This window comes from Talpa occidentalis, unplaced genomic scaffold (genome assembly GCF_014898055.3).
Source record: "Talpa occidentalis isolate TD23 unplaced genomic scaffold, MPIMG_talOcc4v2.1 talOcc4.17, whole genome shotgun sequence".
Classification (NCBI taxonomy): Eukaryota; Metazoa; Chordata; class Mammalia; order Eulipotyphla; family Talpidae; genus Talpa; species Talpa occidentalis.
The window spans coordinates 6,507,584-6,532,764 of record NW_023601754.1 but is presented as its reverse complement, the minus strand read 5'-3'; the positions used below and the strand labels follow the sequence as shown (position 1 = coordinate 6,532,764).

Below are 25,181 nucleotides of genomic sequence, written 5' to 3'. Positions count from 1 at the left end.
TGAAACAGCTTTAGTTGGTTCTGTACATGTGTATCTAACCCCACTGGAAGCCCACTGTATAGCTCCTAACTGCTGTTATAACCAACTGTCACAAATCCACCGGCTGAAAACAACACACTTATTACCTTATAGTTCTGAGTTCAGAAGTTTGAAGTGGTCACAATGGGCTAAAGTCAAGGAGTCACCTTAGTTTCTGCTTGAGCCTAATTCTCCAATTCCAGACAAGAGATGAGTCATCATCTTGTATTTCTGAGGCCAGAGAGCACTGATATTTACTCCACATTGAGTTTGAGTTTATCAGTCTTGAAAATAAGAATTTCAGTCACAGAGAGATTAAGTCACTTGCACCAGGACCCACAACTGGCAGGGGGTTAGGTTACTTTTATTGTATGGCTTACGTATATGGGGGATTGGCTGTTTTCCATCAAGCCCATTCCTAGCAGGTACCTGCCAGCTAGCTGCTCACCATTTTGGAGATACAGACAGGACAGCCTGCAGAAGACAAAAGCTCTTCCTATCTTTTGAGAAATCCTGAGCTCATGGGGCAGTCCATTCCGAGCACCCCCAAAGAAGAGGAGAGAGAGTTTTCAGGGAAGCCAGGTCCAGCAGGCGGATCCCTGGGACAGAGGAATCCCCTGGCAGCGGACATGACCCCATAGAGCCACAACCTGAAAGTCCTCGTGGATGGGACAGTGGCTGGGGCCTCAGTACCAGCAAGTCACATGGCCAGAGGGCGCTTCCCAGAGTGCTGGGCAGGAGATCCAGCATCCTTGGAATAACCAGTGGAGGCCAAGGGTGAATTTCCCACCAGCCTGGAAGATGGGGCCCCCCAGTAGGATTTATGCTCCACTTACAGGGAATAAAGAACAGGGCTATTCTGCACCGCCTATTTTGAGCGCTTACACTTCACACTTCAGAGAGTGGGGCACTTACCTATTCATTTTCTAGATCCTTCTTCCCCTTAGTCACAGTCTCCCCACAGGGCAGGGATCTCCTGGGTGTTCCTCATGGCACGTCCAGTGCCCCAGCACACACTCTCATGAAAGTGTGCAAGGCTGGCGGGGGGGAGGGGAGTTGGGGGGGTGTCTCCCTCAGAGTAGTGGCCCCTGGAGAAAATTGGGGTGGTGCGGGGGGGGGGGGCGCGTTGGGGACAAGTTAGGATTTCAAGCAGATAAGTTGTGGGCTGAGGATGGGGGAAAGTGGGTTTCCGAGGGAAAAGGCTGGAAAGGAATGAGGAGCGGGGCAGCGGGGGCGCCAGGGGGCTCCCCGCGAGCCCCTCCTGGAGCCGGGTGCCGGCGCGAAGGGACGCGGCGCGGTTTGGCCGCTGCGGGGCGCCGTAGCCCGCTCCGTTGCCAGGGGAACGGGCCCAGCGCCGGACGAGGCCCTGCCAGCCTGGGCCTGGCCCGGCCGCGCCGCCCGCGCCCCGGAGCCCGCCGCCACCCTCCGCCGCGCCGCCCGGCATGGGGCCGCGCGCCGGGGCGCTCCGCTGCCGGACCCCGAGTCTCCGCCGCGAGGGTCTGAGGAGCGACCACCCCGGGGCGGCGGCCGGCCGGGGCGCGCACTGAACGCGGGGTGACCTTGGCAGGGCCGGCCGGGCCCCGCCGCCGCCGCGCGCAGGTGAGGCGCCCCCGCCGCTTCTCTGGCCTCGAAGCCCGGCGCGAGCCGCGGGTCACGACTTCCAGCCCGCCGGGCTCTGGGCTCCGGGGCCCCGCGCGCGCGGGACTTTCCTCTAGCAGGCGTCGGGCTCCCGGGTCCTCACTGAGCGCCGACTCTGTGCCCGGCGCTGTGCCAGCTGCGGGGCCCCGGAGGGCTCCGGACAGGCTCGGCTGGTCTCCAGCACCCTCGGCGTATTAGGAGAGGCCGGGCAGCGGGCGCCAGATGCGCGACCGAAGCGACCTCAGGTCGGGATGAGCGCCCCGGGGATGATGGAGAGGAGAGGAGGGGTTAGGGAGGGTCTGCCGGGAAAGGTGACTTGGAAGCTAAGACCTGCGAGTTGAAAAGGAGCCCACGTTGGGAGCAGGGGAAGGTGTTTCTGGAAGAAGGAAAAGCAAATATAAAGGTCTGGAGGTGGCCAAGTGCTGGGAAAGAACAGAAAGGACAATGGAGGCTAGAAGGATGTGTGTGTGTGGAGGGTGTGTGTGTGTGTCTGTGTGTGTGTGTGTGTGTGTGTGTGTGTGTACGTGCATGGGTCAACTTTTTTCTAGCCGGAAGAGAAAACCATAGAAGTTTTGATGAGTTACAGGCTTTGAAAACCTCACCTCTGGCTTGGGCAGCATGGTTGCGACAGGGCACAGCGGAAGTCAGTTGAGGGCCATCTTAGTTCTGCCAGTCTTGAGGTGCCCCTAGAAGAACTAGTTTCTGAGCCTCAATGCCCTCATCTGTGAAAGGGGGGTGTTGTTTTGCATGCTCTTTATGAGACAAAAAATGAGAAACCAGCCATATATGAGGCCTCTGAGACTAGAGAGAAAACTATGAGAAAAAACCAAACAAACTGTAAGAGACTATAAGAAAACTTTTTTTAAAAAATATTTATGCATATAAGAACTGGGTTACAGGCCAGAGGTGTGGAGGGTGAGAGGATTCACCAGAGACAGAGTGGGGCAGAACAGGCAGATCTACTGAAACACACTGCTGAGGGGAGCAGTGAGTGAGACAGGAGAGGTCTGCTGAGCCATGTGGTTGCTCCCTGGCCAGTCAGGGAGTGGCTGCAGTGGCTGCAGACCACTTCATAGGTTGCGTCTTAGCCCCTTGCGTCACCAGGGAGACCCTATGAGAAAACTTTGAAACGATGGCCTCTGCCCATCATTTTGAATACCATCTAAGTACTTTAAAGCAGTGCCTGCCACAGAATAGTGCCCTCTAAATTATAATAACTATAAATTGGTTATAGTTATTATTATCATAGAAACACTATAGGGGAGCAGTGATAGAGACTTGGATTAAGGCAATGGCAGCCAAGATGGCTGCCAAACAAGTGGTTTCACCTCCCTTATGAAAGAGAGCTGGATGTAGAGATGGATAAAGGGTGGTCCCTGCTTTTATGGAACTGGTGGTTCACTGTGGGAGACTGGTTTGTAAACAGATAATCACCATGAGATGCAACATGGGTGCTTAATTAGCCAGCTTTTTTTTTTCCTCTTGTTTTTCTTACTTTGCTCTGTCACAACTTTGTTCGTAATAACTGTTTCTTGGTGGGTGTTCCTCAAGGCTGTTCCTATAATCATGTGAGTTGATGTCCTGGTTAAAATCAACAACCCTTGCCTCCACTCCCTGGCCTTGTTTCTACTCCATGTTGCTCCTCCTTGTCCCCTTTCCTTGGCTTAATTTGAGTCCTAAAGGGTTTGCAGTGGTTGCTTCAGAAGATTGGCACAGAAAATGTTTGCAGACCATGTTAGTGCAGGAATGATTATCTTCAAATTTTTCTTGTCCTAGCATCAGACTTCTGCATGTTGTTTGTGAGAGAGAAAGTAAGGGCCCAGCCACATTTGAGGCCTGCGAGTGACGGATTTGTGAAACTAGTTTGAAGTTCTGATTTATTTTCTGGGAGGTATGATGTGCATCCCTCAGTCAAACTATTTTTACTTCTCAGAATTTTTTTTTTAGTTAAAGATTTATTCATGTATACATATAAGAACTGGGGTACAGGCCAGAGATGTGGGAGGTGAGAGGATTCACCAGAGACAGAGTGGGGAACAGAACAGGCAGATCTACTGAAATACACCGTGAGGGGAGCAGCGGGCAAGACAGGAGAGGTCTGCTGCTCCATGTGGGTCACCTCCCTGGCTGGGGATCGAACTTTTAAAGCCAGAAACTTCTCTGGCACTTGTAGGAAAGAGTACTTGTCCTTAGAAATTCTCTTATAAATGCTTTTTTTTGCTCTGTGAAACAGTGTGTGCCACGCAGCATTTCCTTTCCAGGTGTTTGAATTGGGCATCTGTTAAATTTCAGTAAAAATTATTTTAAAAGCAGCTCCTGGGAGCCGGGGGTGTAGGGGGGAGGACCAGAAAACTTGCTTAGAAATTTCCTTAGAAAGCCACTCGCAAGGCAACCATACATCCTCCACCAAGACGAGAAGGTGGCTGGTAGCAAAACCTTCCTGAGGCATGCACCTTCCCTTTGGGTCTGAGTCACAGGGAACGGAGCTGGCCCTGGGCAGCATCTCCTCAGTGGTGCTGTCTGGTTGTCTGATTCTGGCTTTGACTAGGTCCCCAAAAGCTCATCGGGAGCTCCGTGACTCCTCACAGCGCGGTGGAGAACAGCTCAGAAGTGCTTCTGAGCGTGAGAAAGCACTCAACTGAAGCGAGCACTCTGGCTGCACCGTTGTTAGGCCCGGTTGTTAGGTTGTTCCTTGTTTGTCTGGCGTGGTGCAGGGTTCTGGACCACATGAATATGTTTGGTCCACATGGCAACCCAGTGGGGCCAGAGGGCAAGAGGTGACACCCTTAGTAAAAGCAAGTCTTTCTCCCTCTGCCACTGGATCTCCTTCCTGGAGGCTGCTCCAATGTCTGCTTTCTTGCATTTCTTTCCAGAGAGAATCTGTGCGTAGAAGAGCATGAACGTCTATCCACTCCATGTGTAGTCACTTAATCGCGGGCTTATAACCAGCCCACAACTTGCTTTCCACTTAGCTGTGTGTTAGAGGCCGCCTGTGAACAGACCCTCACTGTTCTGAGGTGCTGTAGCAGCTGTGGCATGGCTGTGCCATGATGTATTTGTATTGTTTTCGCCCTTTTTCATTCTTACTAATGGGACTGCAGTGAACTCTGTGTGCTTTGTGAATATATGCATCAGGTAAATACCTGGATGTGGAATGTCTGGGCCCAAGGGCTTAGGTGTTCTAAAGTTTGGTAGCTATTGCCAAATTGCCCCCCCAGCTAATGTTTTCGAAAGATGAATAAAGGAGAGACCCAAAGAGGTGGCTTTATGAAATTTGCCCCCCGGCTCCCTCAGTCTTTGAGCAGCAGTGTAGAAACCAGAGCCGGGCTCTGTCTGCCGTCTAAGCCCTCCCCCCCTGGCCCCAACCTGGCTGTCTCTCTTGGTGGCTTCGGTCCCCCGGCCTTTGAGCCCCACCATCAGCCCTGTGGCTTCTCCTCTGACCCCGCCACTCTGCCCTCCCTGCTCTGTGGCCTCCCCTCACAACCCTCATAGTAATTAAGTCGGTTTCTTTCCTGAAACCCTCAGCCCATCTTACAGGAATGCAGGGTACCCACAGCCTCTCCCGGCCTGGGACTTCTTACCTCATTTGGTTCTTTTGACTGAGTTGTGCATGAATCTCAGAAGAACATTCCTAAACATTTTTTGGCGGGAGCAAAGGTAGGCAAGAGGGGAGCAGGTACGGTTCAGAGTGAGAACTTAAAATGTTGGCATTTCCCTCATTTAAATTAAGCAGATAAATGAATGTGGTTTAACCTTATTTTGAAAAGCTATTTCGGTCTTTAGCAAGTGAATGTCAACATGATAGATTATTGTCATGCTGTCAATGGCCTTCAGCTCCTGGGGACAAGGACGTGGCCTGCACAGACTCTGTGGCCACCTCAGAACCCAGGTAGCTCCCTGGCTTTCTAAGGCGGTAGCTACCTGTGGCCGTAACACTCAGTGGCCCCTCTTTGCTTCTGCCTTCCCTCCATCCCTGCCAGCCTAACCTTCTAGTTTGTTCTGTGGAAGCAGGTAGTAGATGAAGAATGCTTTGTCTCAGCCCAGCCAAGATGCAGCTGGGGGCAACAGGTGGGAAGAGGAGAGCTTGTGGGCCTGACCTCCATCTCCCACCCAACTCCTTGCCAAGCACAGGGATGCTGGACAGCTGGCCTCCCTGGGACAGCCCAGAAGGCTCTTTTTAGGGTAATTATAATGCCTGCCATTTAGAAAGCATTTATGTGTGGGATGTCACCCATGGTGTCACTGCACGTAGCCCTAGGTAGGTGTCCCTACCCCTGGGGCTCTGGTTTGTCACCACCTTTGGCTGTTTTTTTACTGAAGACCAAGCAAATGACCTGCGGATTCCAATCAGGTTCCTAGGAGAAAACTAAAGTCATTCCATTTTGGCCTGAGGTGAGGTTACTCAGGCGACTGCACATGTGCCAGGCTTTGCTTGCAGGTGGCTCTGAGCCTCAGGTGGGATGAAGGGCACAGTGGCCAAGTGTGACTGTCCAGCAGTCAGGGTAATAGCCAGTGGTCAGGGGGAGCTGGTCCGGGGGAGACATGGGTGTGTGCGGTGGCTGTGCGGAATGGGGGCCTGGGGAAGGACTGAGGGCTGGCCAGAGTGGGCCTGTGGCTTCAGAATTCTACACCATTTACTGTGTCCACATTTTCTTTTCATTTCAGATGTTTTTAAGTCAGCAAACATTTACTGAGCACCTACTACATACAAGGTATGTTCTGGGTGCTCGGGAGAGCGGGTGTGAGGAAGACATGGGAATGAATCATACCACATTTGCTGCTTTATGGGAAGCTGACGTAACAGGGAGACAGACACGGGGCTGGTCAAGCGTTCCAAATGGCCATGTGACTTACCCAGTAAAGACAGCATGAAGGCCTCCTGACTCCCCTTGGGGCCCAGGGAAAGCTTCCAAGACGAGGAGACACTGGCACTTGGCTCTGAAGGTTAAGTCACATTTTGCTGGGGTGGGAAGTGAGGAAGGTGATCCCGGGAGATGTGTGAGGGGGTGTACCATACCCTTTGGCTTAGTCAGATTCACTGGCCCACAGGCCTGGGCTTCTGGAAGGAGAGTTTGGCTGCTGGTGTGTTAGCCCCAGCTCCTGGCTATCCCTTCAGGAACTCTGAGTTGGCCTGTCTCCCCAAGTGTGGCACTGCCCGTCCAAGCACAGGCCCAGAAGATCCCGGGGATGGACTCTCCCTCCTGTAAAGGCAGGCCCACCCCGCCTGCCCTCTGTGTGACTCTGGCCACCAGGCTAGCTCTTAGACCAGAGGGAAGCTGTGTGGGGTGGGGGTGTGCTGCCATCTGGTGGTCTGACTGGCCGAGTCCTGGCCTTCCCTGTGCATCCTCAAGCGAGGCAAAGGGCATTAGTCCACCTTGCTGTTCAGTGTGTACCGGCCCAGAGGCATTTAGAGAAACAGTCATTTCAGCTGCTGGAAGGAACCAAAGAGAAATAGTCCCCTTTCTCCTGGGTGCTCACTCCTCCCCAGCCAAGAAGGTCAGGCAGGGGGAGATGGTTCGGGGTCTCCAGGCTTGGCCCCAGCTTGCCAGGGGGCAGGGGCCGGATCCCAGGTCTGAGCACTCCCACTTCCTGTTTCCCTGAACGAAAGCTAAGGGGCCTCTCTGACACTTGCATTTGGGCCTCGGGGCAGAGGTGACTAATTCTAGCAGAATCAGCATGTGTTCTCATCGCCTGGCCCCAGCCTGATATTGTTACCAGATGAGAACATGTCTTACTGGGTTTAACTCTGATGGCTGTGGAGACAGAGCATTTTGAGTAACAGGCAGCCACACTGTGTCCTGAATAAACCCTGGACCCTCCTACTTTGTCCTGGCTGCAGAGCTTCCTCCGGGTCTTGGAGAGCAGCACTCCGCTGCTCCCCGGCTTTGTCTTGCGAGAGCGCTGGGCTCCCCTGGGGAGTAGCAGAGGGATGGCTTCATGTCCCACCCTCTCTACCCGCCTCCTGAAAACTGGCTGCAGGCATGGGGCTCTGGGCTCCCGCCCCGGCCTGCTCAGCTAGTGACGCGCTCTCCTCTTGTCCCCCTGGAGATGAGCGTCTGCAACAAGCCCCCCAACAAGACCGCCCCCGAGAAGAGTGTGTGGACAGCGCCCGTGCAGGCCAGCGGGCCCTCCCCAGAGCTGCAGGGCCAGCGGTCCCGCCGGAACGGGTGGAGCTGGCCCCCTCACCCCCTCCAGATCGTGGCCTGGCTGCTGTACCTCTTCTTTGCTGTGATCGGCTTTGGGGTCCTCGTTCCCCTCTTGCCTCATCACTGGGTGCCTGCTGGCTATGCTGTATCCTTGAGAAAGTGTGGGGCTGGTGTGTGGGAGGGTTGGGGCAACGGTTGGGGGACATGGCAGAGGCCTGAAGCTGGGCCCCAGAGCCCCAGAGCGCACAGGCGGGCGTGTCTTTGCTTTGAGGGACCGGTAGCCTCCCTGTCTGGCCTGCAGCCCCTAGTCATCCCCTCGCCCGATGGGGTGCGTGGACGGACTTAAAGTGCCTTGGAGCATTTAAAGCCCACACAGACGGGATGGGAATCTCATCAACTGAGGTTCTGCAAGAGCGATTCTATTAGAAGAGAGCCCGAACGGTCCCTTTAAGCTAATTGTGTCCAGAACTAGATGAGGGATAAATTAGAGAGTAATTATTCCATTTATGAAAGAATTTTTCACTTTTCGAAGAGAGTCATGGTAGAATTCTCTTACACAGTAATTTTCCTGGTACATTTAAAATGTGGTTTTATTTATGGATGGATGATTATGCTGTAACCAGGGCTGTTTAGGAGCTCATTTATTTTGTAAATCTGACTCTTTTGGAGTGAGCTTGAATTGACGAGAGATGGGATAAAGATGCCCTGGAGGCTTCTGGAAACAGGGACAGACACAAACTTGCCCGAGCCTCGTGGTGTGACTGCTCCAGCCCTGGCCACGACTCCCAGGAGCAGAGGATGTGACTGCAAGGCTGGGGCTTGGGGTGCAGCAGGCAGCTCTGTGCTCTGTTAGGGGCTGCCCATGAGTGTGCAGCCTAGTCTGTGTGTTTCATGGCGATGATTCCTTGGGCCTCCGGGGGCAGTAGGGACAGGAAGAGCTAAGGGAGGTCGGCAGGGATGAGCTGAAAGGCTGAGCCATAGAACCAGCAGCTGAGCTGGATCTGGCGCAGCCCTCTGAGGGCTGCACAAGGCTGAGCAACTCCTGCCAGTTCCCAGGGTCTCGGTCTCCTCTGCCTGCTTCCCAGGGTGGGGACAGGAGCACATAAGGGGGTGTGTGAGCACCAGAATGCATGAGCCCTAAGTGAGCATGGTGTCTTGGGAAACCACAGAGCCCCGAACTGGTGAGTGACCAGGCAGGTGTGTGGAAAAGCACCCAAGACGAGGTTGTCCTCAGGTGCCAGCAGTGCCACTGGGGGGCTTCCTGGTGCACTGAAGTCTAGTCATCAGCTCGTAAGTAGGAAACTAAACTTTACCTCAAGTGACCAACAGCCTTGCTATTAAGTAAAATGCTTCATGGAACATTCTTCCTATGATCTGGATTGGGCACACCCTTCACTCAGAGTCGGCTCGACCTGACTTTCTGCCTTGAGGGTACCTGGGAAATTAAATTAAAACTACATGGTTTGGAGCAAGTAGAATCTGAGCAAATAACAGTCAATGAGAGTAACTAGCATTTGTGGAGTATTGGTGTGTGCCAGGCGCTGTGCCCACTACTGTGCCTGGATTATCTCAGTTGATCCTTATGTTGAGCTGCAGGAGAGGCATTCTCGCCACTTCACTATTGAAGAAAGAGGGGGCTCAGGGCAATAAATGGCTTCCCGAGCCACACAGCGGGTACCCAGTAAGGCCAGAAGGGCTGCTGAATATCTGAAACTGTGAAGCCGTAGGGTAGTTTGAGGATTTTTTCCTCTGCACACTCCTTGCCTTGGGAGATGTGGGGGCGCACAGAGCTGCCCAACTGGCAGCTGACAGATCCGGTTTTCAGACCTCTATGGTCTTTCTTTCTATCAAACTTCTCTTCTTTCTGAAGGCTGCCTCAGGGCCCTTGAGGAATGAGGTAGGGCCATGCCAAGTACCCACTGTGGGCCTGGAACTGACCTGGGCCCAGCGGTTGCAAAGATGAGTTAAGACAGGGCCCAGGCTTGGGGTGCTAAGCCTCCAGTTGGAGGAAAGCCTTGGCGATCGGAAATTGTTTCGTGTTATAGAGGGGTAGGCGCTTCCACGGCAGACTGTGGACACAGGAGGACATTCTACACCAGTATCCCCAGGGCCCGAATGCACGCTGCTGCTCCCCGCGCCCCTGCCGGCCCCTTTCCATCATCACCTGAACCCAGTGAGTCATGGGCTCCTGTTGATTTTACCTCCTAACTAGCTGCTGAATTCGCTCTCTTCCCGCCCCACTAGTCTGTCTGTCTTATCTGAATGCCATTTCGTTTCTAAACAGGTTCCAACACTCTCACACACACACACACACACACACACACACACACACACACACACACACGCACGCACGCACGCTGTCTTTCCCCTCCCCCGCAGCTCGAGTGCTCTTTAAGAAAACCAAATCTGATAAAGTGGCTCCCCAGCTTAACACTCTCTAATGGCTTCTTCCTGCCTTGAGGAATGAGGTTCAGGTCCTTATATGGCCTCAAGGCTCTCCACCTTCTGGACTCTGCCCATCTGCCCAACCTCTTCTTGTATTATTTCCTTTGTTGTTCTCTGTTGCCACAACACTGGCCTCGCCTGGAAGCCCCCAGCCTCTCTCCACCCAGACACTCGGCTAAGTCAGAAGTTAAGAACTATCAGCCCAAGGGCCAGGGTGGCCAACCTTTTTTTTTTTTTTTAAATTGAACTCACAAAATGAGCAGATCTTAAGTGTTTTTTTCTGCAGGTACATTTAAAAAATTGTTTCCTTGGCAGCATTTAAAAAATGAGTGGCCTCCATGAAAATCCAGGTTTCTGGTTCCTTTTGGAAGGTCAGCATTTGGCCACATGGACCTCTGTTCTTGACGGCACCCCTCTGGTTGGAGCCCTGCCACAGTCCCGCCAGGCCCCCTTCCTCTTTACCTTTATAGGGCCCACTGGCAGGGACTCCTGCCAGGCCCGTGCTGTCCATTCCTCTCCAAGTCTCAGCTGAGATGATGCTTCAGGGACGCTTTCCGAATCCCCTCACACTAGACAAAGCCACCCAGCTACACCTCACGCAAGCCCATGAGCTTACTTCTTTGTAGTCCACCCATGACTTGATTAACGTCTGCGTTTCCCACCAGGCTGTGGGCTCCTTGGGGCTAGGCACCAAGTCTGCCTTGCTCTTGCCCTAACCCTCAGTGCCTGGCTAGAGACGACTTCAGTAAACAGTGGAATGAAGGAGCAGTGTGGGAGTCAGTAGGAAATGAAACATTTGCTCATGTTCAGCATGTCTGGAGAGAGGCCTGGATGGTAAGGAGTAGAGGTTGGTGATGCCAGAGAGGAGCCCCGGCCTTCACACTGAGCTGAAGAGTAACCCTTAGTGTGAGCCATTGGAGGCTTTTAAATCTGCGAGGCTTTAGGTCATTGACACTTTTCAAAGCTCCTTCTGGAACCACGTGAAGGGCCGCCTCCAGGGGACCCGGACAGGAAGGGCCACCTTGGGAGACTGAGGGCCTGACCTCCAGCAGGGATGAGAAGTTGCGATGGGTGCAGGGTCGTCTCCTAGCTGTGGCACAGCTCGTGAGGACGGAACCCGGCTCACGCAGGGAAGCTTCACTGCTGGGAGGAGCAGGAAGGGAGGAAAGTAGGTGGGGTAACTGGGCTCTAGGGGGGTGGCCGGAGGGATGATAGTGCTAGGTGGGAAAAGGATGAATGAGTAAAAGGGAAGGACTGCCCAGGCAGAAGCTTTTGGTGAATTTTTACACATTCAGACATTGCAGTAAGTTAACGGCATTTGGCCCAATCACCGAGCAGATGGGTTCTAGAAGAGCTGACTCTCAGCTCCAGGAATTAGGCTTGCCCTCCCTGGACAGGCCCTGCATGCATCGGCCATCCCAGGTGCTCCACCCCAGGGTTCTAAGTACCTGGACTCCAGGCTGGGGGGAGGTGGTGCGCATATGAACCTCCCACAGGTACGAGTCTATCTGGCTCTTGAGAGGGGATGGGTGCTTCCCTCCTGGAATCATCTTCCTGTGAAAGCAAGATACATAAATTTAAACTTACACTTGGGGTCCTTGAACCTTGCAGGAGGATCTCTTTTAAACTCACCTCACCGTTCAGGAACCAGGTCAGCTCAGCAAGGGCCGGACCGAGGTCTAGAGCAGTGACACTGGGGCCCTGTGATTGGCCTCCGAGGCGGCAGCAGCCGGCAGTGCTGGCTGGTGAGCTCTGTTCCCAGACAGGCCCTCTCCTCTTCCAGCTGGGGCAGAGGTATACTGAAGAGGTCTGATGCGAGGCTCTCAGGAGACTGGAAGTAGGTGGTGGCATAGACAGAGCCATTGGAGGGCAGTTCTCTGGCCACAGGAAGCGGGGTGGGGGGGTATGGGGGGGCTCCCAGCTGGCAAAGTGTGGAGTGAGTCTTTAACCTGCTGGGCCAGTGCATGGGCGCCATCTTTGCCGGTCACCTCGTGGTGCATCTGACCGCGGTCTCCATCGATCCAGCAGATGCCAACGTGCGGGACAAGAGCTATGCAGGGCCCCTGCCCATCTTCAATCGCAGCCAGCACGCACATGTCATTGAAGACCTGCACTGCAATTTGTGCGACGTGGATGTGTGAGTGAGATGGTTGCGGTGTGTGTGTCTGTGCCAGCAGGAGCTCCAGGCACACGGGAGCATGCCCAGGGCTCTACAGTCACCCCAATGCCTCAGAACCCTTGTGTTTACACAGTGAAGACTTTTGGGTAAAGGAGAAAGAGGGGCGGGATTAGAGACAGAAAATGAAGAAGTAGCATTTCCAGCAGTTGCGGCAGGAAACACTTGGCGCCGGCACAAAGATTTCTAATGACCGGCTCTGTCAGTGTCTCTCGCAAACTTTCGGGGAGGGGATTCACGCTGCGGTACTGCTGCAGGGCGGGGTCCTCGTGGTAGGCAGCATCTTTCTCATTGCACGAAGGGGAGCCCCGGCTCAGGAAGGCTGAGGGGCCTGCCTGAATTCAAACAGCAGAGCCAGACTCACAGCTGGCCCCAGAGCTGATGGTTGTTCTCACTTGTGGAGGAGGAATCCGAGGCCCAAGAAGCCAGGGGACTTGGCCCAGGCCGCAGTTCTAGTGGGTGAGAAGTCAGAGCCCCTCCCCGGGGCTGCCCCCACTGCCTGCGGAGGGCGCCTTCCCACCCTCCCGGGGCCTCCCAGCCTTTAGCCTCAGGAAGGGGCTCCAGGACGCGGTGTGGTCAAGGCGACCCTACATTTCTGAAGACCCGGGCAGCTTGTTGGAGGAGTCCGGGACATTAAAGTGCTGGGAACTGGATGGCATCAGAGCGTGCAGTCAGCGCGCTGCTGCTCACAGGATGCTCGGGCAGTCCTGAGGCGGGGGAGGGTGTCGCGCCCCACTCTCAAACACCCCCTCGGGGCTCCCCTGGTCCTCCCTGGGCTGTCTCCTGTGCGTTCCTGCTGTGCCCCCCCCCCCTCATGCTGCGAACTGCCCCACCTGCTCCCTGGGAGTCAGCCTGCTCCTCTCCTGGGGCTCCCTTGGGTGAGCCCAGGGGTTTCCCGGAGCAGTGCCAGCAAAATGCCAGAGACTGCAGGGAAACAGGGGCTCAAAAACAGGCCAGGAAGATCAGGGCAAGCCCTGGTCCTCGCGGCCCTGCTCCGACCTGCCCCCCGGCCTCGTCACGCCGCCCGCACCGCATGCGCAGAACAGAGTGGGCCCCGCCGCGCTCCCTCCCGCTCCCACCTCGCGGGACCCACGTCGCCGCGGCAGCGCCGCCTCCGGCCGCCCCTCCCGGGAGAGCCGCCAGGGGGCGCGCGCGCTCCCTGTGCCCGCGCTCCGCGGCGGGGTGGCGGCCGGGGAGGGGGGGGGCACTGAGCCCCGAGCTGGTCCTGCGGGTCTCCCCGGGCCCGCCGAGCAGGGGGAGTGGGCGGGTTGGGCGCGACGGGCGGGAGGAGGGGCTGACCGCGCTGCGCCCTCACCCCCTGCAGGAGCGCTCGCTCCAAGCACTGCAGCGCCTGCAACAAGTGCGTGTGCGGCTTCGACCACCACTGCAAGTGGCTCAACAACTGCGTGGGCGAGAGGAACTACCGGTGAGCGCCGCGGCCGGCCCGCGCGGGCCCCGGGTGGGCGCCGGCCCCGCGAGCCTGCAGGGGCGGGCCGGGGCGGCGCGGGGCGGGCCTGCGGATGGAGCGCATGGGGGTGTGCCGGCCGGAGCGGGGTGTGCCTGGCGCCTGCTGTCTCAGCATGACGGGGCAGGTGGGGGTCCTTCTCCTGGCGGCCCAGGGAGCTTGTTGGGGGCTGTCCAGCTTCACCTTGGCCGTGAGGCGAGGTTTTCTGAGGAGACGCAGAGGGACTGTGGGGTCAGAGGCCGTGCTCCCCATCCCAGCCTCGGGCCCTGCTGAGCTCTGGGCCCTCATCCAGCTGGAGCACCTGGTGCTGACAGCTGCCCTCGGCTGGGCCCAGGCTCTTTCTACACAGCGTGGCGTCCGCCTTGTTGGGTGTCCTGCTCCTTGTGCTGGTGGCCACGTATGTCTTTGTGGAGTTCTTTGTCAACCCCATGCGACTGCGCACCAACCACCATTTTGAAGGTCAGTCTGGGCTCCAGGCCCGCGCCCGCCCCCGAACTCTGGACCTGTTCTGGTCACCGGTCACAGCCTGCCTGTGCCTTGCAGTCCTGAAGAATCACACAGATGTGTGGTTTGTGTTCCTGCCGGCCGCCCCCGTGGAGACCCAGGCTCCTGCCATCCTAGCCCTGGCCGCCCTCCTCATCCTTCTGGGCCTGCTCTCCACCGCCCTGCTCGGCCACCTGCTCTGCTTCCACATTTACCTCAGTAAGTCCCCTCTCCCCGTCCCCCCCCATCTGCCTCGCAGGGGCCAAGGGCTGAGGCGGGAGGGAGGTGCCCAGCTGGGCTGTCGAGCTCTGCGGCCATGCCCCTCCTCGGGCCGGCTCTGTGGCCCGTGTCCTTCCCACCACGGCTTAGTGTATATGGGGGCAGCAGGGCCCGCCCCACGACAGTGCGCCCTCTCCTCGCTCCTCAGTGTGGCACAAGCTCACCACCTACGAGTACATCGTGCAGCATCGCCCACCACAGGAGGCAAAGGGGACCCACAGGGAGCTGGAGTCATGTCCCCCCAAGATGCGGCCCATTCAGGTAGGGCTGAGAGGGCGGGAGAGGGGCCCCGGGCGTGGGAGGAGCGTGCGCTGTTCAGCGAGCAGCCGATGAGGAGACCGGCCGAAGGAGGCCGGCCAGGAACAGCAGCTCGGCGGGGGTGCTGGGGGCAGCTGGGGTGAGCCAGGTCCCCGGACTGAGCACACGCCTGCCGGCCCTAGTGTGGGCACGGCAGAGGGAGCCCTCCGTGTCCCCGGCCTGAAGCACTGGCCATCCCGCCCAAGCACGGGCGGCGCGGCGCGGAGCGTGGGCGCCTGGAAGCGGGCGGGTTGGGGCCGCAGGCGCGGCGAGGACCGGGCCTGCCACTGGGACACGAGGATGAAGCTCTCCGTTCTTCGTGCCTAGAACCCTGAGCCCATACACCCACCACCCCGCGTAGCCCTTAAGGTAGCCCCCGGGCAGGTAGTGTTAGCGCGCGTGTTGGGGCCTGGAAGGGTCACGCAGCAGCCGGGCCCGGGACGAGTTCAGGTCTTGTGCTCTTCAGCGGGAACGGTCTGGCCCAGGCCAGCTGCTGACCAGCCTGTCCATATTCCCACGCCCCGTGGCTTCCTGAGGTCAGCAGCTGGGGTGGGGGTGATTAGTCCCCCCCCTCCCCTAGGGACTGGGAAGGCAGGGGGCCCAGGCAGGCCTTGCTGGGAAGGCTGAGCCCTGGATCCCAAGTCCTCATGGCAACTGGACACAAACACAGGCTGGTGGGCGGGCTGGGGCAGGGCTGGGGACCCCGCCTCTCCTGCTCCCAGGGCCAGGGGTGCACCAGGCTGCCAGACCCGGGGGAGTTCTGGCTGCTGGTGGAGAGCCCCCCCCCGCTCTACCACCGTACACCTGCCCTGGGCCTAGCACTGAACCCAGGCAAGTGTCGGCAGCCACGGGGGAGTGGGCCTCACCCTCCTCCCTGCCTTGTGGAGGAGGCTGGCTCCGGGAGTCGGCAGGGGGCCTGGTCAGGTTTCACGGTGCTCACTGGGGCCACGCTGGCTCTGGGGTGCTCAGATAGGAGCATCTGCGCCCCTGCCCTGGGGTCAGATGTCCTGGCAGCAAGGACATATAGCATCCTCTGCAAGCGACTCGAGGGCGCGCTGCCCGCAGGGAGGATAGGTGTTTGCGCGCTGAGCAGAGGAGAGCGCGGAGGTGGCGAGGTGCCACGTGCGTCCAGGAATGCACAGCTTTCAGGTCTCCGCGGGAGGGTCCTAGGGGTAGCTGTGACAAGGGGCGAGGGGTTTGAGAGGGGACACTCCGGTGACACCCTCAGATCTCCCCAGTTGGCTAGGAACTGACTCCGGTTCCTTCCTGACCCCTTAGGCCGCTAGGAATGTCCTTTATTGCCCCCCCCCACACACCCCTTTTCTGGAGCTCAGGGGCGTCAGGATAGGCCTTGCCCTTGTCTGCTGGGGCCTTGGAGCTGAGTCCACGATAGGGAAGAGGAGAGATGTGGGGGAAGATTCCCTTGAGGTTCCAGTCCTTGTGACTGGCCTCTGACCCCTTCCTCTTTCCCAGAGCTCCTCTGCTCAGGCTGGCAGCCCCGCGCTCCTCCCCGAAGGGTCAGCACAGGCAGAGAACGGGCCTGGGGCTTGCCAGGTGCTTCAGTCTCTGCACAGCCAGACCTTGGCAGGCTGGGCTCTGTCCCCCAGATCTCCCAGGGCCCCAGAGGCAGCCTCCCTACCCCCATCCTATGCAGGAATGCGGGAGGGGCCCCACTCTGCAGCCGTTGCCCCCAAACATAGGCTTGTTTTAGAGACGGCAGCCCGGCCGGCAGCGTTGCTGTTACAGTGTCATCTGCATTAGTCAGGACGCCTGAGTCTCCATGGAAACGGCTGCCGAGCAGGCGACAGCTGTCCTAGTGCCCGCGGTGCACCCCCCCCCACCCGCCTATTGGGCGGGGCCTCACCGTCCTGGCTCCACCCATGTGCCCTCCGCACCACGCCCTTCCCGGGCGGCTCTTTCCTGGCTTTTGTCTCCTCACCTGCAGTCCTGGCCCAACTAGGGCAGGGCCCTGGTGCTGGGAGGCAGGCCTAGGCCGCCCCTGCGACCTCCAGACCTCTGGCCTCTTGGCTGTCAGAGTTTGGGTCTCCCGTTTCCAGTTTGCTCTGAGCGTCAGTGACTACACAAGGCACTGAGTTCTGCCATAATCTTACATGCGGTTCAGGATGTAAGGGTGTACCCTGCCCCACCTGCCTGCCCAACACAGATGCACAGCAGCGGAGATCGCAGCTGGTACTCACGGTGCATGAAGGGTGTGCCCAGGCCCCCGTTCCTAGGGAGCCATCAATCTGCACACAGTCTCGGGTGTACACCCTGACCTATGGCCTGTGAACAGCTGCTTTGTCTCCCAGGCGGGGGAAAAAAATGCTTCAGAGGCTGGAGCCCTGGGAGGGGTCAGGAACAGGAGAGAGCAGCTCTGAGTGCCTCTTCTCACTGTCCAGAACAGTCCAGAACAACCCTATATTGCGCACACTGGACCCATGGGGCTGTGGCTTCCTGGAGGAGGTGGAGTTTGACTTCATGAAGTGAGGGTGACTGTGGGGAGGGGGTGGGGTCCAGACATAGATGCTTTCAGTCTCACCTTGCATAGGGGTTCTCCCAGCAGAGCAGGGAAGCCTGGAGGGGCAGATTTCTAGACCTCTCTTCCTAGTCCTCTCACAGTGTCCGGGATTGTGGGGCTGGTGGGGGTGGGGTGTGTGTCACAGGACCCAGAGGCCCTGGGTCCACCCACACCTGACCTTCCAGCCTCTTTTCCCACCACCTTCCCCAGGAGATGGAGTTCTACATGCGGACCTTCAGCCATGTGCGCTCAGGGGCCTCTGGCCAGGTCAGGCCCGCCACAGCGAATGCCAAGTGAGTGCCACATGAGCATCTCCTGTTGTCGTGGCCACCTGAGATGGGAGAGGGGTAGGCCAAGGCCCAGCTCTGGTCCAGCCCAGCTGGACTTTGAAGCATGACCTTGACCAGATATGTTCAAGCATGACCTTGAACAGAGCAATGCCCCTTTCTGCCTCTCCGCCAGGACAGATGATTTGTCTGACATGGCGGCCGTGGGTGGGTGGTGTGGGGAAGGGATGAGGGAACAGTAATTCAGTTCTTCCCCTCCTGCTTCCCCCCAGTCCCTCTGGGTTCCTCGCCACCAGTGGCCACGTGGAGCCTCCACCACCGTCCTCCCCAGAGACTCTGGCTCTGCCCCCCAGGATGCGACCCCAGGTAGGGGGGACCAGGCCTGGGCCCCAAGCCCAGGGCGCAGGGGATGGAAAGGAACCTTTACTTGCCCCACTCCGCTTCTTTTGGCAATGCGGCGTCTGGGGACGGGCACTCAGGCTCCCCTTGTCTCTGCAGAAGAAGAGGAAGAGGCGCGTGTATAAGGCACCGACCTCCGGGGCCGCGGAGCCGGGGCCGCCGCCGCCCAGGCAGCCGGGTGAGCGGCCCTGAGCGTCCGGAGCCCGCGGGGAGCCCCGAGGGACGGAACGGTGGGCTCCCGTCACACACAACCTGGCCTCACGTCCCCTTCCCCCCGCGCAGGGCCCGGCGCCCGGGGGAGCCGCTCCAGCTCGTCCTCGGAGTCCGCGGGCGCCAGCCCGGTGCGCGCCGGCCCCGCGGGCTCCTGCCGCTCGGCCTCCGCCGAGTCCATGGACGAGATTCCCGTGGCGCAGACGCGCCTGGGCAGCGCCGCCCTCGCCGCCCCCGGGGCCAGGGCCCGGGAGCCCCGAGGGGCTCTGCCGCCGCGGGCGCCAGCCGTCTTCGTGAGCCCGAGCAGCGGCGAGCCCGGGGCGCGCGGCGGCGGCGAGGCCGGGCTCTCCCGGCCGGGCTGAGCGGCAGGAGGGCCGGGGAGCGGCGGCCGGCCCGACTCTATGCAACACCCTCACCCTCGCGGAACCGAGTGCACTTTAGGGGTCCCTGCGGCCGGCGGGATCGGCCCCCCCCCAACTCAGCAATACCCACCCTCCCCGTCGTGATGCGCCAATAAACTTTTTTTATGCTTTTGCGGACTTCACGCGCGCTTGCTTAGCGCCGGGGACCGCGGGCCCCCCTGGAGTCGGGCCGCGGCCGGGCAGCCCAGCCCCCGCCCGTGGGTGCCCGCCCCGTCGTCACAGGGCGGTACACGGGGACCCGAGACGCTCGAGAACGCGGCTCCCGCCCAGGCGAGGTCCTGGAAGGCGGCCTGGAGGAGGCGTTCTTGAGGACGGGGTTTGCGCTCGGAGACTTAAGCCGAGTTTGGCCCCGGCGGCTGCGCGAGGGCAGAGCCGGGGACGCCAACCCCAGGCGGGCTGGGAGGGGAGCACGCGCGCCCGAGCGACCCAGGAGGCCGTCCCGGGGGCAGGAGCGCGTGGGCGCCCCGGGACCCCGAGCTGGGCCCGGGATTTGCTCCTCGCACCCTCCTGTCCCCAGCGCTCCGGGCTCCGGATCCTGCCCTGGAGGAAGGGGGGCCGTGACCGGGGAGAGTTATCTTGTCCGCGCCACACGCCAGGCACCGAGCGCAAGGACCCTCGCGCTCCCCCGCACCCCAGCCCGCACCCCCCGCCCGCACCCCCCGCGCTCCCCACCCTCCCGCCCCCGCCCCCGCCCCCGCGCGCTCGGGCTGCAGCTCGGGGAAACTGATCTTCCAGACGGCGGCAACCCGCTTTGAACTTTGGGCGGAACCCAAGAGCGATGGGGGCCGCCTTCCCGTCACCCGGCGCCCCGAGGAAGCCCGGGCGCGGAGGCCGGTCCCCCGCGCGAGGCCGAGGCCGCGCCCCGCCCCGGGAGCGCCGGCGCCGCGAGGGCGGTGTCCGGGGCGGAGCCAGCGTGACCTTGGTCACTCGCGCCGAGACGGCCCCGGGGGTGGGACTCCGTCTCCATGGAGACCGAGAAACAGGGGATAATACGGCGGAGCCGCCCGGGCTGCAGTCCCGCCCCGGAGCCGGCAGGGAGCAGAGCAGCGGAGCCGCCTGGTCCCCCGCGTCCGTCAGTCCACGCTCACGTCCTTCTGTCCGCCGAGCGCGCGCTGCAGCAGCAGTCACGAGACAGAAGCCGGTAGGACACCCGGGCGCCCGCCACCCTCATCCGTATCCTGCACGATGAGGAAGGGGCGCGGTGGGAGCGGCCTGGGAGGGGTCCCGCCCCGCATGGAACGGAGCTGGACGCCCGCGGAGGGCCCTGCTCCGGACCCCATGATCCCCCACCCCCTCCCCCGCCCGGTGATTGATGACCGCAGCTGTCCCAGTGGGCGCGAGCGGACAGCCCCAGCTCATGGGTGTGGCCGCCATCCCGGCCTGCAACCCCCTGGGACCCGGGCCTGCGCCCTGCGCCACCTGACCAGCCCGAGGATTACCAAGACTCCATCTTCCCACAGACAGGAGCACTGGATGCGGGATCCTGCCAGTTCCCCGGGACAAGCATCCTGGGGCACGCGAGCTCCCCCAGACTTTACCCTTGGTGAATCAAGCTTCAGGTCTCTGGGTGCCCGGCGGGAGGCTGTAGGAGAGGGAACCGGGGGTGCAGTGTGGACCAGGATTGTGGGCCCCCAGAGTCCCTGCAGCGGAGGAGCTGTGGGTGCTACCAGTTTCAGAAACTGCAACTTCGGGGTGAGCTAGTGTGGCCCCTGGGAGAGGGTTTTCAATGTTAAGGCCAGTGGCAGTAGAAGGGGGCTAGCCTGGCAGGGGTCCAGGCTGTGCTGGGTGGAAGCTCTCGCAGGAAAGGCCTTACCAGTAGAAGCTGGGCTCTGAGGACTCGCTGAGGGTGTGGTCAGGCAACTGCAATGGGGGTGGGGTGAAGTCAGGGAGCCTCAACACAGGGGGTTCTCACAATAGTACCTGAGACTGTGGAAATGGACGTCTGTGGGTGTGGACACTGGGGGGGGGTGCGAGGCTGTGTCTCAGGGGCTTCAGGTATGTGGAGAAGGGGCAAGGGGCGAGGCTCTGGTTGGGATGTAAGGCTGTGGGGGTGCAGACAGGGGCCTCCGTCCCGGGGCCGCAGCTGCAATACAAGCAAAGGGTGTGGTCAGGGAGGCCTCAGTCCTGGGCTGTGTGGGTTACACAGGGCACTTCCAGTACAGGGCTGCAGGTGTGGCCAGGCGACTGCCGCGGGGGCTGTGGAGGTGTGGGGAAACACTCCAGAGCAGGGCTGAGGATATGAGGGGGGCTCAGTACAGGGCTCTTAGTGTGTGGGGGGATAGATGCTGAGGGAATGGTCCAGGCTCCCATGCCAGGGCTGTGGGAGTGTGGATGGAGGCAGCTGCAGTGCAGGGCGGCAAGTGTGATCAGGGGTCCGCAGTGGGGCCTACCGGGGAGCACATCAGTGCGGGGCTGGGGGTATGGGCAGGGAGGTGTCCGCACTAGGTGAAGGGTGTGGTCAAGGGGAACAGGCCCAGGGTGGAGAGCCCGGGCTGAGCACACAAGGGCTGTGGCAGTGTGGACGGGCATGGCGGTGCTCAGGGTGTGGCCGGGAGGCCGCATGGAGGGCTGATGGTGTAGACATAGGGGACGCGTGCTCTGGTCCAGGCCATAGGTGTGAGGATCACAGGGCCAAGGCCAAAGTCGCACTCGCCATCATTGCTTCTGGGGGCTCATAACTCTGCAACCCCCACTAAAACTAGCCCCCCAATCTCCTGTGCCTCCTAAAACTCCACAGATTGGGAGTTTACAGCCCCAATGGGTGGCAAGGGGCCAGGAAGCCACGGTTGTGCCCCAGGCACTGGGAGTGCTGGGGCGCCCCACCCGTGGGCCCCTGCTCCCCAGCCCAGCCCAGCCCAGCAGCACTGGGAGCTTCTCCCTGAGCCGCCCTGACACCATGCTGCCCTTAGCAACATTCTCCAAGCAGCACCACCCTCCCTTAGCAACTGTCTCCAGGCTTCACAAACTGTGGCCAGGCCAGCCCCAAGCTCCGGCTCCCCTCATGTTTTTGTTTAACAGCAAATAGTAACAAGGTCCCGGCTGGGCCAGCTGCACCCCTGCCTAGGGCATGCACCCCTGATTGTGTTCTGGCTTCCTTCTCAGCCTGGGCTGAGTCTTGCTGGGACCTCATGACCTGACAGAGACACTTTCCTCACTAAATACCTGCCCAACCAGCAGCCTGGCATGGCCTTCACCCAGCTTGGCATGGGACTCCCAGGGAGGGGGGCCTGCTCTGCCACCCTCACTTCCCCCCCAAGCAGGCTTTGTTCCAGGGCCAGACAAAGCCATGGCCCCAGCTGCTGCCCTCACAGTCTTTCTGGACAGTGCTACTCTGTTCCCAGCCTGGTGTGGGCATCATGATTTCATCTTCTGAACTCCACTCAGATGCCAAGGCTGGCGTTGAGCAACAGGACCTTTCCTCTTGGGGTTCTGGGGCCCGGGGAGACACTAAGTGCTGGCCCCTTTTCCCAGGCAACCCCAGCTCCAACTGGCAGGGTACTTTGCAGAAGTGCCCACAACTCACTTTGCAGCTTTTGAAGGGGTGGCCTTTACGTTCTGTGCCTTGGGGTGCGGCAGCTCGGCTGGGAGATGACTGAGGTGGGTCTCTGCAGGGTGGCATGGCAGCGAGCACAGATGTGGCCGGGCTGGAAGAGAGCTTCCGCAAGTTTGCCATCCATGGCGACCCCAAGGCCAGTGGGCAAGAGATGAATGGCAAGAACTGGGCCAAGCTGTGCAAGGACTGCAAGGTGGCTGATGGAAAGGCCGTGACAGGGACCGACGTTGACATTGTCTTCTCCAAAGTCAAGTGAGCCTCTGAGAGTCCCTGCTTCTGATGTCCCCAGAGGTTGGGAGTCGGGGGGCTGGAACTCGGGAGGGAAGGGCGGAAACTCACGGTGCCACATACATGACAGGGCAAAGTCTGCTCGGGTCATCAACTATGAGGAGTTCAAGAAGGCCCTGGAAGAGCTGGCGAGCAAGCGGTTCAAGGGGAAGAGCAAGGAGGAGGCCTTCGATGCCATATGCCAGCTGGTGGCAGGCAAGGAACCGGCCAATGTGGGCGTCACCGTAAGTGTCCTGCTGGGTTTGGGTGGGCACTGAGGGAGTTGTGGGGGCTCTCGACTGGGAGTGGGAGGGCTGGGCTCCCTAATCAAGTGTCCCTGGGGGAACTCTGTCAACACAGAAAGCAAAAACAGGGGGCGCTGTGGAACGGCTGACCGACACCAGCAAGTACACGGGCTCCCACAAGGAGCGCTTCGACGAGAGCGGCAAGGGCAAGGGCATTGCTGGGCGGCAGGACATCCTGGACGACAGTGGCTACGTGAGTGCCTACAAGAACGCAGGCACCTATGATGCCAAGGTGAAGAAGTAAAGCCTCGGGAGGCCCCCAGCACAGCTGCCCCCACCAGAGGCTCAGGTCTGGGCCTAAGGGGCATGTGGAGCAAGAGAGCCCGGTCTCCCTGCTGGACCTGCCACCCAGCGCTTACTGCCCAGCCTCATGGAGCCAGCCCACCAGACCTCTGACCCAGACTGCTCTGCGCCTCCTTCCCTTTCCTCGTCCCTCCCTATCCTCTGTCCACCTGGGGAGAATCTGTGCCTATAGCCTCACCGCCCTAACCTAGCCCTGGGCATGGCTGACCCCTGCCTGCTTGCCTCATATTTAAGCTGCTGCTCTGGCCAAGTGCCTAAATCTTACCCAGACCTCAATAAAGACACCTTTTGTACCAATATGGACTGGTTGGGTATATGCTGACGAGGGTAACAACATTCCTACCTACTGAACTCTCACGTCACATGTGTGTCACACCCTGCTGATGCTGCCACAAGCAGCCGTACCCAGAAAGACACACTAGGTCCCGTCCATGAGCACAGACACAGACTACCGAGGATGTGCCTTAGGGAAACCTACAGCCTTTACCTCAGCCCTGACCCAGAGTTCTAACATCACAGCTTGCTTTCTCCAGTTAGGACCTCAGTCTCAGCCTCTTCACTTTCGTAACAGGAAGAGGGATGAGACAGCAGACTTGGCTTGGGTCAAACATTGGCAGAAGCCCAGTGCCAGGCCTCAGGTCTAGACCCCCACCCAAGGGAGGCACCAAGGCAAGCCATTTTGGGGTCCAGCTCAGAATATCTGAAAATGCAGGGCCAGGAAGAATAAACAACTCCTCCCTACCTTATAGCTGAGGAAACAGGTCTAGAGCGTGGCAGGGCCTCTGCAGAATAAGGCTGGAACCAGGCCTCTTGCCTCCCAGGCCAGGCTCGTTCTCACTTAGCAAGCCCCACTGATTTCCAAAATGGCATCTAGATGTCCAGTGACAGAGCTTGGCACCCAACACCAGCCTTTGGCAGGGCACAGGGTACCGAACAGTGAAGGGACTTCCTCTGGTTGATTCCTTCTCATTTGTTCAGCGTCCCAGGTTGGGAGGAATGTGGGAGCTTCGCTGGTCCTGAGGAATCCTTGGAGTCTCTGGATCAAACTTTTCTCCTCTCTGAGACTCTGGGTATTAGGTCAGAGCTATTCCAAAGCCTGAGGCTGTGGGGCCAACTCTCCTTCCCTTCCTGCAGTGACAAGCGGGCTGGATGGGACTTAGGGCCTGCCCAGGCGAGGCAGCTCCCGAGGGTGTTAGAAAAGGCTTAAAAGCACATGCTCGCAAATACCTCCTTTCCTGAGCCAGGTAACAAGGCAAAGCTGAGCAACTGTTTATTTCCTCATCCCACAGGCTGTTCTAGGGTGTTTCTGCCCCAGGTGAGCCCAACTTCCCTTGGGAGTGGGGGTGTGGAGGAATACCATGGCTCCAGACGGGGACACCAGGAAGGTGAGGTGGGAATTAAAAGGCAGCAATCAGCACTGGCCCCGGCAGAGCCTTGCCTGAAACTGACAGCTGTGGGCTCCTCTTGACTCACTGCCCACATTGCCTTGAACTGTCTACAGAAGAGTTTCAGAGAACTCTAACTTTCCTACCGGCAAGTATTAGGAAGAACAATTCCTCTAGTCTTTGAATGTGAAAGCTTACTTAAATGAGCATTATAGAAGTGAAACCCAAATCCATCCAGCTCTCACTAAAGTATCCTCACAGTAAAGGGAATTTAACTGTATTTCAAACTGAACAAGACTCCCAGCCATTAACCTGTAGGCGAATGTAGCATCTAATATGTATGGGAGCAGGGATGTGCCCCTCCTGTGACTGGCAGTGTGACTTAAGGAACTCATAAGGAGAACCGACAGCCCCCTCAAATTTTACCTTCAAGGACAACAGCCTCCTCTTCTTCTTGTCAAGTTGTCAAGGAGCCTGGAGGAAATGACTAGGTTCTTGGGCTGGTGTCAGATGCTCATGGGGAAGGAGGTAAGGGTTGGAATTGCAGAATTACTTTTCCCCTGATGTTCTGTCCAGTAGGTTGGT

General features: G+C 59.0%; 1 protein-coding gene across 15 annotated transcripts; it reads left to right on the top strand.

Moving 5' to 3' along the window:
- The first annotated feature begins 1,561 nt into the window (after nucleotides 1–1,561).
- Nucleotides 1,562–23,508, top strand: LOC119248949 (tubulin polymerization-promoting protein family member 3). 15 transcript variants are annotated; one of them, XM_037515897.2, is made up of 12 exons: nucleotides 6,240–6,368; nucleotides 7,705–7,947; nucleotides 12,209–12,384; nucleotides 13,748–13,849; nucleotides 14,223–14,347; nucleotides 14,432–14,590; nucleotides 14,799–14,911; nucleotides 17,676–17,758; nucleotides 18,025–18,118; nucleotides 22,395–22,588; nucleotides 22,695–22,848; nucleotides 22,964–23,508. In XM_037515897.2, the coding sequence occupies exons 2-12, from the start codon at nucleotides 7,705–7,707 to the stop codon at nucleotides 23,150–23,152; spliced, it is 1,632 nt and encodes a 543-aa protein (XP_037371794.1). In that variant the 5' UTR covers nucleotides 6,240–6,368; the 3' UTR covers nucleotides 23,153–23,508. The 15 variants fall into 15 exon arrangements, with proteins under 15 accessions (XP_037371801.2, XP_054552893.1, XP_037371794.1 ...); XM_054696912.1 differs by lacking the exons at nucleotides 6,240–6,368; nucleotides 7,705–7,947 and adding exons at nucleotides 9,939–9,975; nucleotides 10,971–11,992 and having other exon boundaries at nucleotides 12,273–12,384; XM_054696911.1 differs by lacking the exons at nucleotides 6,240–6,368; nucleotides 7,705–7,947 and adding exons at nucleotides 9,942–9,975; nucleotides 10,913–11,992 and having other exon boundaries at nucleotides 12,273–12,384.
- Nucleotides 23,509–25,181: the final 1,673 nt, after the last annotated feature.